This window comes from Pteropus medius, unplaced genomic scaffold (genome assembly GCF_902729225.1).
Source record: "Pteropus medius unplaced genomic scaffold, Ma_sr-lr_union100, whole genome shotgun sequence".
NCBI classification, from domain to species: Eukaryota; Metazoa; Chordata; class Mammalia; order Chiroptera; family Pteropodidae; genus Pteropus; species Pteropus medius.
The window spans coordinates 1,467,484-1,482,539 of record NW_024353790.1 but is presented as its reverse complement, the minus strand read 5'-3'; the positions used below and the strand labels follow the sequence as shown (position 1 = coordinate 1,482,539).

At 38.6% G+C, this 15,056-nt stretch overlaps 1 protein-coding gene, 1 long non-coding RNA gene and 1 pseudogene across 10 annotated transcripts in view; 1 reads left to right on the top strand and 2 right to left on the bottom strand.

Annotated features, from left to right (window-relative positions):
• PLEKHG1 (pleckstrin homology and RhoGEF domain containing G1) overlaps positions 1–9,432 on the top strand; it is a 203,936-nt gene extending 194,504 nt beyond the window's left edge. For 8 of the 9 annotated variants that reach the window (XM_039851337.1, XM_039851334.1, XM_039851340.1 and 5 more), the window contains exon 16: positions 5,890–9,432. In XM_039851337.1, coding sequence (XP_039707271.1) covers positions 5,890–6,950 — 1,061 coding nt within the window. In that variant the 3' untranslated portion in view covers positions 6,951–9,432. The remainder of the gene's footprint in view (positions 1–5,889) is intronic. The other variant, XM_039851342.1, reaches the window with a different exon arrangement.
• On the bottom strand, positions 3,560–3,678 carry LOC120593489 (uncharacterized; annotated as a pseudogene).
• A 2,888-nt stretch (positions 9,433–12,320) lies between the features above and the next one.
• The window catches only part of LOC120593487 (uncharacterized), a 5,385-nt gene continuing 2,649 nt past the window's right edge, over positions 12,321–15,056 (bottom strand). Inside the window, exons 2-3 of the long non-coding RNA XR_005650382.1 lie at positions 14,951–15,023; positions 12,321–12,836 (exon numbers count right to left, since the gene is read on the bottom strand). This is a non-coding gene — a long non-coding RNA (uncharacterized LOC120593487). The remainder of the gene's footprint in view (positions 12,837–14,950; positions 15,024–15,056) is intronic.

Here is a 15,056-nt window from a genome sequence, read left to right as displayed (position 1 = left end):
TCAAATCCTAGAAAACGTAGCATTCCTACATGCGATGTTAACATTGTTCTCAAACAGTTGTTCACCAAAGACTCATTTGATGAATCCGGTTTATGTACACATTTCGATTACATTAGGATCAGAGACAAGTTCTGTTTAGAAATAACTCCAAGAACAGTTTTTATATTTTATCCTCACATTGAAAACCAGTCAGATTTACTTCAGCCTCCAAGAGCACGTTTATGTAAAATTATATTAACGCTGGCAGTGAGCTGCACTTTTTTTCTAAACGGGAAATGGGTTAACTAGCACCGATGAGATCATTACTGTCCCTTCCTACTTCACTGACTCCAGCAAGTCGGGGTGTGATTTGGTGTCAGAGGATTTTGTTGTGCATGAACATTGTCACTACAGATTTGATGTTTTCAGAAGTTTTCTCTAATATAATCTGAACTGTGAAAAATAGCTATCAGTTTAACTTGTGGCATGTAGAGCTTTTCCCTGGTTATCCGTGTGTTAGGAGGAGTTAGCAGCTCGCATAAGCTTTTAAGTCTTGGAAGCGGAATAGGATTGCTCTTTGCTCCAGAATCCCAGCAAAATTACCCACTCATCCTAACAGATGAAAGATCCTTTTTTTTGTTTTGTTTTGTTTTGTTTTGTTTTGTTTTGTTTTGTTTTTAGCTGTTCACACTCTATCTCAGTTGTTCTCTCATATTTCGGTACCAGTTGATTTTTTAAATAGCACCTATAATGTATTTAACACTATCTCATCCGGTATTTTTATATATGCTGCCAAAAAGTTTAGTTCTGTGGGACAGAACTAAACTAGAATCTCAGGTCTTATATTGGTATGCTTAGGGATAAAGGAATGAGATGTTCATGGCTGAACTTTGTTCTCTATTATAAAGAAGTACATACCCCATGGCTAAATTAGAGAGAGTTCTGAAGGACAAAGCTTAATACTGATATTGGTGGCAGAGCCTAGATATGAATAAAGTACACAACTGTCATGGAAAGAAAAAACTCTGAGGGTGCTGGTTCTCACCCAGGGGACTTTCACTTCCATATCCAGAGATTTCTGGGATAAGGCCCAGGAATTAGTGTTTAAATTCAGTGTGGACTCTCAATCGCATTTAAAGACTCCCTGCCTTGGATTTTCTGACAAAAGAACACCTCGGTATCAAGTAAGAGGAGACAGTTCTACAGTTAAAAGTAAAGATAAGGTGGCTTAGTATCAGGGCACGTTCAGATACTTCGCTTGATGGCGACATGGCTCAACTGGCTAGGTTGATGCCATTATTCTCCTTTCTTTGGAATTGTTTTATCTCCATGGAAACCAGAGAATAAGAAGGGGATATTCAAGTCCTAAATGAATCCACAAGTTGCATGACAAGACTCTGTAGGGAATTTTTTTTTAAGTTAGAGGGTATTTAAGAATCGCCTAAAGCTTTACCCTTTCCTAGAACTAATCATGTAGTAAAAATTTTTGACAGAGAAGTTAAGCCCTGAGATTGCTACCCAAAGGATTATATAGACTCTCTTTGAGTTGTTCTTTTTTTTTTTTTCAAATAAAGGTGAAAAAATTATTTCGTATGAATGTGAGAGAGACTAGATCTCATGTATTTTTCTCCCTGCAATAATATGCTTGAATTAAATCATGTCCCTTTTGCAATACTAGTATTGTTAAGCTGGTTTGCTGTCGTATAAAGAAAAAGTGACAGAGTTCCAGCGCAGAAGGACTATTTTGGGGGCACAGGTGGCATTGGAAACAGCAGTGTATTGGCAGTGTTACCACTGACTGAGTCTGGGGTAGGGCTCCTCAGAATGAGAGAAAATATACCAAGGTTTCTGATCATGATGGATTATGCCAGCAGACTGTCCTTTGAAAAGTGCTAATCACCTGAGCCAGGTTGTTTTGAATATGGACCATCCATTAAAATGTAAAACTCTAACCTTGACAGAAGCTCATCCTTCAATGCTGAATCATTAGGGCTGGCGGCTACCTTGAATGTCTTCTTTGTTGCCCACCTTTAAGGATAAATAGATTTCCATTTGGGATTTTCTTTTGCTTCTTTTTGCTTTCAGCCTGTTCTTTTTGTTTTCCCTACTGGTGTCATCTTGGGACTGCATAGGATCTTTTCTCAGCTTTGTGTCTGGGTCCTTTTTTGACATGGTGGGCTACTATCGACATTCTCCCCACAAAGAGGGGAAGATCTCTCCCAAGTCATCTTCTGAGAGTGGAGTTGTCCCTAGGGCCGGCCATCTCTCGGACCTGAGGAATCTTCCATCTGGGTGGATCGAGACCACTTCCTGTGCCCACTAGGCGTTCAATTAGTTGACGTGATGACTCCTTTTCTCTCTCTTGTTTATCTGGGCACAGGACGTCGTAATCGAATGGACCGATTCTCCAGACTTCTTCGTATGGGCCTTGCCACTTTGCCAGGAGCTTGCTCTCGGTGCTGTACGGAAGGAGGAGCACCCTATTCACCCGCCGAAACTCTCGAGCACCTTTATTGAACTCTCTAGCCCGGGGGGGTCTACAGGCCCCGGGGCAGATTTCCGCCTAGAAATCACCCAACCAGGTCTAGTCACTGCTCCTGCCTTTCAGAGCCTGGTGTAGCATGCTGGCGATCTGGTTCAGGCAGGCCTCCCTCCTGTAGTCTGTGAGGCCACAGAGGCCTCGGGGTTCCCTTTTTTTGTGATGTTTTACATGGGAGAAAACTCCATACCAGCTTGAGGAATCTTCCTCCTCGTGCAAAGTAGAGAAGGCAAAATCACATTTTATGCTTTGGTCTACATCTCAAGCACCATCAGAAACACTGACTTTACTCCTCTGTCCTGAAAACAGTGTATTTCGTACTTCTCTCAGTAAGGTTCACTTCAAATTCGTAGGTGTCTCCACCTTTTAAACTTACAAAAGAGAAATAACCAGAAATAGCTCTAGGATTGTCACATAATGACAATGTACATGTTCTATAAAGACTACTACTGCTAGAACTAAGGATGAGGGGGAACTTTGATCCAGCTGGCTAATACTGAGCTTTTTAGGCTAGAGGTGTCGTCTTGGGCTGGCTATTTCCTATACGTCTGGCTGAAGGAATCTCATAGCTATTGCTTTGGAAGCTTGTCTCTTGTTCACACTGGCATCAAACAAGTTATAGACTCTCTTCGAAAGTCAAACTGAGACCAAAACAAAAAACAAAAAAACCCCCACAGAAACTTAGATAGGGACAACATACTGTCTATTTGTGAGATATTTTTTATTCCAAACTTATAAATGGCCAGTGTTTTCATGATCCGAGAGAAACTGTACACATTAAGAGTTATCTATAAAGAACATTTTAATTGAAGGCTACCTTCCTGCTTCCCCTTTTCCTGCTATGCCCCTGATTTCTAGGCCGCCTCACCAGTCTCAGTGGTATGGTCTTGGGGAAAGCACATCTATTTTCACACTGTGCTCAAAAGGAGGCAGTGCAAAATTATCTGAATAATTAAGTAGTTTTTTTTGTGTGTGGACCTTGTCAGCTTAAAATCCCTTATTTTTTTTTTTATTTTATTTTATTTTTTATTTTGTTTTTTATGCCTATAGCACCTGGTCTTCCTAGGTGGTCTCCCATCCAAATACTAACCAGGCCCGACCCTGCTTAGCTTCCGAGATCAGATGAGATGGGGCTTGTTCAGAGTGGCATGGCCATAGACTTAAGTAGTTTTTGAGACCAATTTCTATCTAGAATTATGTTTGGTGCTCTGTCAGCATTGTTTTCCAAGATTAAAAGAGCATAGACTAGCTAGGATAATAAACTAACCCATATAAAACAACTAGCAACACAAGAGTGTGTATGTGCATGTGTGCATGTACATGCATCAGCGTACAACCAATAGCGAGTATTTTTTGCACACCGAGTATATATAGATGCACACTAAGTATATAAGACTTCAGAGAAGAGAGATCAGTTGGAAAAGAATTCATGAAAGTGGGTAGGGCTTATGGAGGGTTTTGAGAGGTAAATGGGATTTTAATAAGCAAAGGAAGGAAAGTGTGATAAGGAAGAAAAAGGCATGGGAAATACTGCAAATATTTTGGATAATACATGGTTTCAGATTATCTGGGTCACTATGTTCTAATTGTTCTTACAAGACTTTGTAGTTAAATTTGGGCACTACAGGAGTTCAACTGGACTTTTTAATTAACCCTCACTGCTTTCAAAGTTGTCATCTTCTTGGAAACTGGTGACAGCTCAGAGCCTTCCTGATTCAGCTATTGGATCAGGCTCAGGGCTATAGTGTAGGTGAGAATGGCTTGGGCAGAACCATCTGACTTTCAGGTGAGACGGCTAACCAATGGCTATGAAAAGGTCTAGCTGGCCTTGATTGGGTTTCAGAGTCGACGAAACATTATAGATTTTAAGGTGGCTGTCGTGGGCACTTTGGTGTCCGTGTAGACTTTGTCTCTTAAAGGGCTGCCAAATCTTAATTGATATGGAGAGTTTTAACTCTGCCTTTTAAGGAGTATTAGCTCAAGTACTTACTACTAGAAATTCTAAACTAATCATCTCTGTCCTTCCAAGGACTTTGGACTTGAAAACCTGAACGATCTGTATTTAGCATCTACAATGAGAAGTTAAACAGACTATTTACCCTGATTTTGGGGACCAGGGGCAAGTAATTTGAGGAGTTTGCAATTAAAAGGCACACAGAACAACAACAGTTGTTTTCTGTCCTAATAGAAGGTAGACTCAAAAGAAAGAGTAGAAACAGGACTAAATATTTAAATTCAAAAAATAATTTACTAACAACAAGTTACAAAAAATACAAATAGCTCAAAGAAGAAGAAAACGTAATGCCCTTTGCTGGTTATCATATATGGGATAGATTCCCTTCATGGAGATTGTGTAGATGTGGTCTGTCCGATTTATAGGGTGCATGGAATTCTTTGAATCTAGGTTGGTTGTATGGGTACTTGGATGGGGAGGGCGGGGGCACCTGCTCTTGAAATTCACATCTCTGGGCTCTCTCTTTCTCTTAAATCATTCCTGGCCCCAAAGAATGCTCTATCTATAGCATGGTTCTGTTAATGTCTTTAGAAAAGTCTGTACTCAGATGGGGAGCAGAGAGAAGAGCCTCATAGCTTAATCTGAAATGGCAATAGCTTTCATGGAAGTAATAGTTAAATCCTGTTGTGGAACCATTACTGGAGAGCACTAGATCACTGATTATATGCACAGATGGCACATTCTGAATGTCTTGGAAGCACAAACTTCCATGCCCAGCTTCTTGGGGATGGGAAAAGAGATGTGGGTCAATTAATATACGTGGCCCTGATGGACGGGAAGGGAGTACCTCCTGTAGACATTGACTCCCCAGACAGAAGCAGTGCAGGGCTGCCTGCAAACAAATATAGGAACAACTGCAGAGAGCGGCCTCTTCTGGGAGTAGCTGCCTGAGAGCAGTCAAGACTGGTGAGAAGCCAGCGGTAGCCATTGCATGGTGGGGTCATGCTTCTTTTTATGACTCCTTGAGTTATTTTTCATTGACCAGGGTTTAGTGCTGACTTTCTTGTTTTGATGATGCCATTTTTAGCACTGACACTTTCGTGCTTGTAAACAACACTCGAAATTCCCATTACAAATAGGAAATACTTGCAGACCTGCTGTTGAAATAAAGTAATCCAGAATTAGATCAAATTAAACGAACTTTTAGTTGGCATTTTAATTTTTTTTTTATTAAACTATGGATTATTTTATTAGTTTGTGTTGCTTAGTATTTAATGGTTAGTTATCCTCAAACTTAAAAGTTCTGTCTACTGTTTAAGTTTTAAAAATAGGTTAGAATGTTAAGTTCTTATTTTTTTAATCTTCTCAGGTAGGAATAATCCTGTGTATATTTATCATTTCAATCTTTGCCTTCTAGGTGCCAGGATTGCTGAGTATTCCCAACTGTATGACCAGATTGTATTCAGAGAGACTCCCCTTAAGACTCAGAAGGATGGCTGGGCCAGCCCTCAAGAATCTTCCAAGCTCAGGTCTACATCACTTTCTCAGGCCCAACATAGTAGTGAGGATTGGCTTTTGCATTCAACCTATAGTAATGGAGAATTAGCAGATTTCTGTCCTCAGCCAGAGAAAGACTCAAAGCCAAAATATCCCACTTTAGAGATCAACACAAAAAGTACTCCAAGACAATTGTCCACTGCTTGCTCCGTGCCTTCTCTTCAAACCTCCAATCCTCTGCTGGGCTCCATGCAGAGACACAGCGTGGTAGTCAGTCAACCTAACAAAGACAATTCATGTCAAGGCCATCTTTACAACTCTTTGGGTCGGAAAGGAATCAGCGCTAAATCTCAGCCTTATAACAGGACACAGTCATCTTCCTCAATCTTGATAAACAAATCAGTGGACTCCATCAACTACCCTAATGAAACGGGAAAGAAACAACTGCTGTCTTTACACAAAAGTTCAAGGTGTGAGAGTCACCAGGCTTCGCTGCCAGGTATAAGTGACTCATGTCAACAGGGCACTGAAAAACGCTCCGACCTCACTCTCCAAGATTCACAGAAAGTTCTGGTAGTAAATAGAAATTTACCCTTAAATGCCCAAATAGCTACACAGAACTATTTTTCCAATTTCAAAGAGACTGAAGGAGATGAAGATGACTATGTGGAAATAAAGTCAGAAGAAGATGAGTCGGAATTAGAGCTATCTCACAGTCGTAGAAAGAAATCTGACCCGAAGATTGTGGATGCTGGCTTTTCTGATAGTGTCTGCAGCAACACATCTTACTCTTTGAACAGTCCATGCACTCCAAAAAAGCCAGTAAGTGGCAAACTTGGGGTTTCACCCTATCTGACACCATACAACGATTCTGACAAACTGAATGACTATCTCTGGAGGGGGCCATCTCCCAATCAGCAAAACATCGTCCAGAGTCTAAGGGAAAAGTTTCAGTGTCTGAGTTCCAGCAGCTTTGCCTAAGGCTCTTAATAGTAGCTTCCTGAATTAACTTCTTATTATGCTCACACATTACAGATACTGAGAGGTGTTTTATATGTACCGGATTAAAACAATTTTGTAATAACCAGAGGTGTAACATATACTTTCTTTTACAGCACAACTTTTTGAAAAGGCTGATGATCTAGCCAAGATTATACTAGAGGCAATGTCGGCATCTGTGTTTTCTGATGCTGCTTGTCTTCATGTTTCATGTAAGTCAATCTTACTTGAAAATTTCCAGGTGTTTTGTTTGTTTTAACAAGATGGCCATGATATTTCCCCCATATCTTGACAATAATTGTGCCCAGACTTTAATAAATGCAATAATCTTCTTATTATACAGAAGCCATGAGTAGTTTTATCCTAGGAGTAAAGGCAGCAAAAGGAGGCACTTCCACAGGTTTTAAAAAGGAAAAGAAACTAAAGCTATTTAAAGGATTATGCTTATTACATCTGGCATTTTTGTTCTGTTTGTGGCAAGACCCTCGAATAACTTAAGCTAAAGATATCTAATTGGAGCATACCCTATGGTGCCCATTTTAGGGTTTCTTATGGTGGTATTCCTACATCAGATCATTGCAATGCAGAAATTGTATAACTGTTGGAAATTAGAATATAACAGGACCACTTTTCTATAAGCCAAATCTTTACCTGGATTCCTGGACAAGGCCTGGAGAATGTGCTCCTCATCACATTTATTTTATGATGACGAAATGGGACAAATGAATGATTCTCTCAATAACAAAGAAAACCAAGGGCAAGAAAATGCAAATTGACTTAACTATTGGAAAAGTTGGGTTGACATCTGGGAGCAGCTTGACTACTCATATTTCAGTTGAAGGGGATGAAGGATGGGGAAATAGCACCCTTCCTACTATTTTTTCTTGTGCCTCTCTCTAATCAACACAAAGTAAAACACAAGCAAAAATAAAACAGAGCACTTTAAAGTTACCTTTTCTAGAGCAGTTTTTCATATGAACTTTCATGAATTTTGTACTCAACCAAATGACCTGATCCCAACCTGGGGGATTTCTTTGATTGCAATGAAATTTATTTCCTAACCAGACATAAGATGGGGCCTTATTTCATTGTTTTGCGAAATATTAAAGACCAGAATCTTTGGTTAGTAAGTTCTAACTCGTAACATCTTTTATGTTGTAATTATGGTCTCTAAATAGCAGTTTATTGTGTTATGTTGAATAAAACTCTTAATGGAAGGAAACTGAGAAACAAAAGCAAAACCTTGTGAGTAGAAAACAAGATGAAAGAAGCTAAAGAAAAAAATGAAGGTGGATTTGTTGCTCCTTTAGAAAAATATTGTTTTACTGAAGACTCCAGTCAGTGCAACGACGCTTCTCAAACCCTAGCTTTTGCATTTTAAGCAGTTTTACATTCTGTGGCCCCTTCCCCATCCTCTGTTTTCATTTTAAAAGATGTAATAATATGTATAGGGTAAAGGGATCTGGGCTTTTTATTGAGGGTAAACAATGATATTGATTTGAGTCAGTGACATCTTACCATAATTCTTTTCCTCTTTTTAAGTCCTGTGCCTCTCAGCTATAAAACAAAATGTGACCATCTTTATTGTATAAACAGGTACCTAAGGCATTCATTTTTCTTTTTAAATAACAAAAAATAACCCTAGTTTCTTGTTTCTCTATACCATGTTTTCTTCTCGTAGCTTATAAAACAAAGTCCATATTGAATAGCATGGTTCTGGAAATATTTTTCATTGTCTTTCTTTAAACATGATATGAATCTTCAAGATTATGCAAGGTCAGAGAAGACAAGCACTGTAAGAAGGTATATTCTTAGATTTGCTAAAGATATTTGTGTGTTTGCGAAACATTAGCTGACTCTTCTTGTCCCAAGAATGCAGTCTCTCATTTTTGCTTTTTTGTTTCTATGGCCCAAGTTGTATATTGTCCATTCTATATTACTGTGGTGTCTTACTCTCAGAAATGATTAATCCTTCACACCAGTGTCTCGGTTTCCACTTTGATGTCACCTGTAGGAATACACCCCACTGACGAAGGTGGATATCTTATTATATAAAATGTCTACATGGTCATCTTTAGGTTCCAGGACAAATCTTTAATTTTAGAGATCACTTCTGTCAGCCAGGGTGCAGATTTTGCAAGCTGAGTGGATATACATATATATATAATCATGTTCGTATTTTTCCTCAAAGTTATCAATTACATGCTTTTGTTTAAAATAGTTTCTTTTGGAGGTAGGGTAGGGATGTATATAATCGAGGAAAAAAGAATATATGTACTTCAAAGCGTGTCACATTCTTATTAGGTCTCTGTACTGAAGGTTCAATTTTTTTATAAGTTCACTTTTCACCTATTCTTTGTGCAAGAGAAATGCATCTAGGAAAGCAGAGTTTAAATATTGTATATAAGATAATTAAAGTTAGTAATGCTCATTATTTAATAAAGTTTGTAAAGTACAAAGTAAATTATAGTGTGAATTAATGTGTTTATTCTATAAAGTTTAAGTTTTTTCCAAACTACCTTTAGTTATAATACTTTGTCTTGCCTAATGAGCCATGAAGAAAATGACTCAGGGTGATGATGCTATACCACGTCTCAGTGACAGACCATTTTCTGTATCTTTGGATTACTTTTGAAATATTGAATTTGATGTCTGGAATGGTATTTGTTTTCTTCATAGGTGGCTAAGCCAGATCTATCACTAGATTATCTTTTTTTTTTACTTTGTAGTAACAAGTCATCCTTTTAACATCCTTTTTCATTATTGAATCAAAAAATTAATGTAAAAGTTTTTTTAGTAAAAATTAAGGTTTTTTCATGTAACTTCATGTTCTGAATTTTCTTTGATACATAAAAGTTTTACAAAGAATAAAAGCATGTTAATATAAATTGATAATTATAGACACTTTCAAAAGCAATTCTATTTCCAAATATAAGCATAATATCCTAGTCCAGTATAATGAAAATATATGTTATCTAACTTTCCTCATACAGAGAAAAATGGCTTTAAAATTTTTCTTTAGAGCAGTCAAGAGTGGAGACCCATCCGACTGAAGACCCATCAGACTTACCATATCTTACTCTTGTACTTTGAGGTTGAAAAATCAATGTTTTTTTTTTTTTTACAAATCCTAAGAGTTCAATTTACAGAAGTGAATGACACTAGGAAAAAACCATGCTTTATGTAAATTCTATCCATAAATTATAATTCTAGGGCAAAAAATATCATAAAAAGCAGCAGCTTTGTAATGAGCTATGAATACAGCTGTTAAATATGAAGAGACAACATTTGTCTGTTTTCTTTTGTTAAAAAATTAATTTCTATTTTGAAGAGCAAATGTTAACAATATTTCAAGAGTTCTCACATCCTATATATTAAATAACTTCCTCTATCACATAACTTCCTCAATCTGAACAGTAGTAGTACACTCAAGGTCTATCAGCCAGAAGGGATTCCAACAAAAGAAACTGCTTCAGCAATTTTGCTAATTTACATATGTTTATACATCTTTAACTTAAACCTTGTCCTATGGATAGGATCTGGAGCTTTCTTATGCATGCTTTTGCAATGTTTTTTGTTTAAAAATATATATATATGAAGACATGAGCATTCTCTCACATTTAGCTTCTCACATTTTTCTTTCCTTACAAGTAATTTAGAGTATGAAACACCAAGATAATGTTGAATTATGCATTTAAAAGGTTAATAAATGCAAAATATTATTGCACAATCAATCCACATAACTATAAATTAATACAACTTGGGATGTTTGGTTTATAGCATATTTGAAAACATTTATAGGGGGTCAAATGTTTCTTTTTAAAGAATGTTCTAAAATTTAGCATCTGTCTCATTTGACCCCTGGAGGTGGAAATGCTTTTACCAGCTCTGCACAGTGCCTGACAATTCATAGATGTTTGGTACAGTAAATATTTAATGATTGACTAGATAGAGTCAAAAACTTGTCTGAGCCCAAAGCATGAGAAAAACAGGTTCAAATCACAGACCCAAAGGAAGAAGTAATAAATCCAATGTCACTGACTATTTTTAGAGTTCCTATCCAGTAGGTGAAAGGCTCCCTTTTCCATCTCTTGGCTATAGAATTCCAGAGAAATTTAGTCTGAGTGATATTTCCAGCAAGTTGTTAAGCTAATTATCTACATGGTCCTATGAGAACTTCTCTGAAAGTGTGTTTGGACCAAACGCTTTTCCCAACAACCAGTTTTGATGATGCCAGGAAAGCACAGAGCAACCTGGCATGCAGCTGTGGGGTTGACATCAGGGGAGGTGGAGAGAAGGGTCCAGAATGCTGAGATTGTTTTTTATTTTTTTTGTGCCAAAAGACAAACTTGCCTACTTTATGATGGTGGTGCATGCCCATGGGTAAAGTCCACTTTGCGTACCCGTGAAAAACAACGAAGCTTGATTTTCCTGACAATGCCTTATTCACAAGGCAGGTTGATTTTCCTGACAATGGCTTATTCACAGTGCATCGTACAATAGGAAACAGAGAAGAGCCCCACTTCATTAGTTCTAAAACCATGTTCATTCAGCTCCACGTAAAAGACCAGGCTAATAAGCAAATCATTTGCTCTATGCGACCAATATGCGCCCCAAATGTCCTACTGTTTGTATGTCAATGTGTGGCTCTCCATGTAGTTCTCATACAACCAGCACAAGGCCATGGGATAAGTAGGTTCCTTCTTCTGTACACCAGTTAAATCAGAGGCTGAGAATATGTGGCCCAGAGGCTGAATCTAGCACAATTTTTAAAAAGTTTAACATAAAATTCCAAATTTTCACCTTCTTTAAAAGAAAAGTTAGATCTGGCCTGTGTGGGCCTGGACTCTGGTGAGGTGACTCTAAAGGTGAAAATCTCCCTAAAAAGTGGTCACTTGCCTTTAAGCTTTGGGGAGCCTATTCCTTTGTTCTCCATCATAGACTTTGTCAGCAAATTTAAAGCTACCATCAGGCTCTTAGATGGAAATATTTTAGATGGCAAGTAAAGACTCTCAACATAAAAAACATTTCATGGAAAGTCTGCAAAACTTGTCGCTTTGGGGGTTAAAATATTATACCTGGTCCACTTTACTAGTTTATATTATCTGCCTGGCCTCTATACACCTTAAGTTTGTGAAATCACATTTGATTCTGCTTGTATTTATCAATGTTATGCTGGCTAAAATTAGGCAATTGGGGAAGACAGAGGCAAGACAAGCAGGTAGGAAGCTGTGGTAGTAGGCCAAGAACAGAAATACAAACTAGAGAAAGAGCTTCAGAGGCATAAAGGGATACTTGATTGGGGAAAATGACAACTCAGGTGGAGATGTCCTGTAGGAAAAATGCTCTCCATTCCGTTCTTCTCTAATATCATAAATTCACTCAAGGCTTCAAGTACTTTGTATACTCGATCTCCTAAAATACCATCTCTAGCTTAGATGTCTCTTCTGAGTGCAAAGAGAATTTTTCCTACAGGACATCTCCACCTGAGTTGTCATTTTCCCCAATCAAGTATCCCTTTATGCCTCTGAAGCTCTTTCTCTAGTTTGTATTTCTGTTCTTGGCCTACTACCACAGATTCCTACCAGCTTGTCTTGCCACTGTCTTCCCCAATTGCCTAATTTTAGCCAGCATAACATTGATAAATACAAGCAGAATCAAATTCTCTACAGAACTCTCCCAAATCTGTCTCTGGAGCCGCTCCCTTTCTCCTACATGGCCTATCTAGAAGAAAACCCGCATAGTCCTCAACACTCACCTCAAAAATTACTGTCAAGAATTGTGCAGGGTCTGGGATTTTACTCAGCTTGCAAGTTAACAAGTTAGCCTGCCTCAGTGTCCTGGATGCTAATGGAAGACATGAGATTCCTAGGTCAAAGATAAAGAACATTATTACTCCCAGCATAGCAGGCAGCATGAGCTTCATATTTGCACTGGTTCTACTTGCTCCTCCAGGCCAATAGGGACCATATAGAGCAGTCTGGGTGCATGCTGCACACACAGGGGGTTTGTTTCACAGTTGATTTCTAGTCTTTAAGGGCGACTAGAAAACCCTCCTGATCTTTGCTCAGAGAGATATTATCTTTACTCTCCAGACAGCAAATAAGTTTGTCCTCTGCCCCAGAGGGAGACACTATCTTCCAAGTTTGCTATACAAATGTCCTTGTAACAATAGCTGGAAAAATACAAGACAAGAAGAAATGCAAAGTGCAAGAGACCCATAGAGAGTCGTCTCAGAACAATCATATAATTCTATGACATACAAAATTTTTAAATTATTATCCAAAATTGTTAAGGATGAAGAAAGATGGTTACTACCAATTAAATGAGAATATAAATTGGTATTTTGCAGAAATGAACTTGATAATATGGATCAATAACAGTGGAATTCATAATCTTTGACCCAATAATTATACATCTACTCATCTATTCTAAGAATATCAGCAGTTGAGGTTAAAGATATATGTACCAAATTTCCCCACCATGGCCTTGCCTGCAGAACTGTCTGGTAATGATGTTGATTTCACAGACCTGTGCTGGTGTATGTTACCCACACTGTTGGGATCAGGCATGCTTTCCACCCTAAACACGCAGAACCTAAGACCAGGCTACTCCCTGGGAGTTTTGGAAAAGCTGCATTAAACTCAGAGCTTCTAAATCCAAGCCAACCATTCAAGCCTCAGGTAGTCCTTCCTGAGAGACCAGTCTGCTCATTCATCTAGCACTAGAACTCCCACGGAAGTACGATCTGTCCTGATCCTTGAAAGCTACACTTTTAACCTCTCTGGTATTTGCTGAGTCCGTCTCTTTGGCATCTGGACCACTTCAATCACCATGTTTCCTATCCCTGTTATCCTGGGCCACATCCCAGGACATACGCCCCTCTGATCTTCCTTGCTTGCATTCCTGTCCTGCTTTCTTTGCTCTAAACCACTTTCTCACTGCTGCTAATCCTCCCACATCTCTTCCCTGTGTGCTCTGGATCACCTGAAGTTCCATGCTCAAACTTCTCCATATCTTCATCTTTTTAATTAAGGAGTCCCTTTTTAAACTAAAGCTTAGCCCTTCCTTGAGGATGCTGTTCCCCCTAAGGCTAGCTTAAGGGGGAGCTGGCTATTCATTTTCCTACCATCCAACACCTCAAGTATGGAGGTGGAGTCAATACTCTCTTTCAATCCAGACTTTTGCTCACACAGTTCCTTCTACTCAGAATGCTCTTTACCAGCAGAACATTCGTTCCAGTCCTCCCCTTAGCTTGACTCCTAAATCATCTTCAAGTACGTATTGCCTTCAAGTGCGCTTCCTTCAGGAAGCTTTTTATGATTCTCCAAGTCTAGGAAGGTGCCTCTCCTTGGTACTTTCATAAGACTCTGAGCCATCATACTCAATTTTCCATTGACGGTTGTGCACAGTAGTAAACTGTGTGACCTGGGCCTGTCTTGTTCACAGTTGAGTCCTTACTACGTGCCTAGCAAAGAGCCTGGTATACAGCAAATGTACTCACTCCACCATACATATGTAATTTTAACCTCAGATTATATATTCCTTATACTGTAAACAAACTTTCTTTGCCATACATCCAAATTTATCTCTATCACAGAATATACCTACCATACAATTCACTCATTAAAATGTACAATTCAATGATTTTTAGAATATTCAGATTTGTTGTGGACTGTCATGGCAATTATTTTAGAACATTTTCATCACCTCAGAAAGCAGCAGAGATTTCTCATATATCCCCTATGGCCTGGGTGATTACATCTTTGGGATCAGTGGTCCATATTCACTAGTGTCCAATGAATGTCTGTTAAATGAATGATCCTCAATTTGTAACAAGACTATGGGTTTTTACGACTTGCCCAAGATCATGGTAGTAGGTGAATGGGCCATTCACACCTCCTTTCCCATATTTACATGCTTTTACAAGGCATGACTTCTGTGGCTTTGTTTCCTCCTGTGTAAAATGGTGATATACCTACCTCACAGGGTTGTGGAAATGTTAGCTATTCCTGTACCCAAAAAAGTCATCGCATATCAGATGTGGCAATCATCCTACAATGAACAGCATAGACAATAGAATAAAAT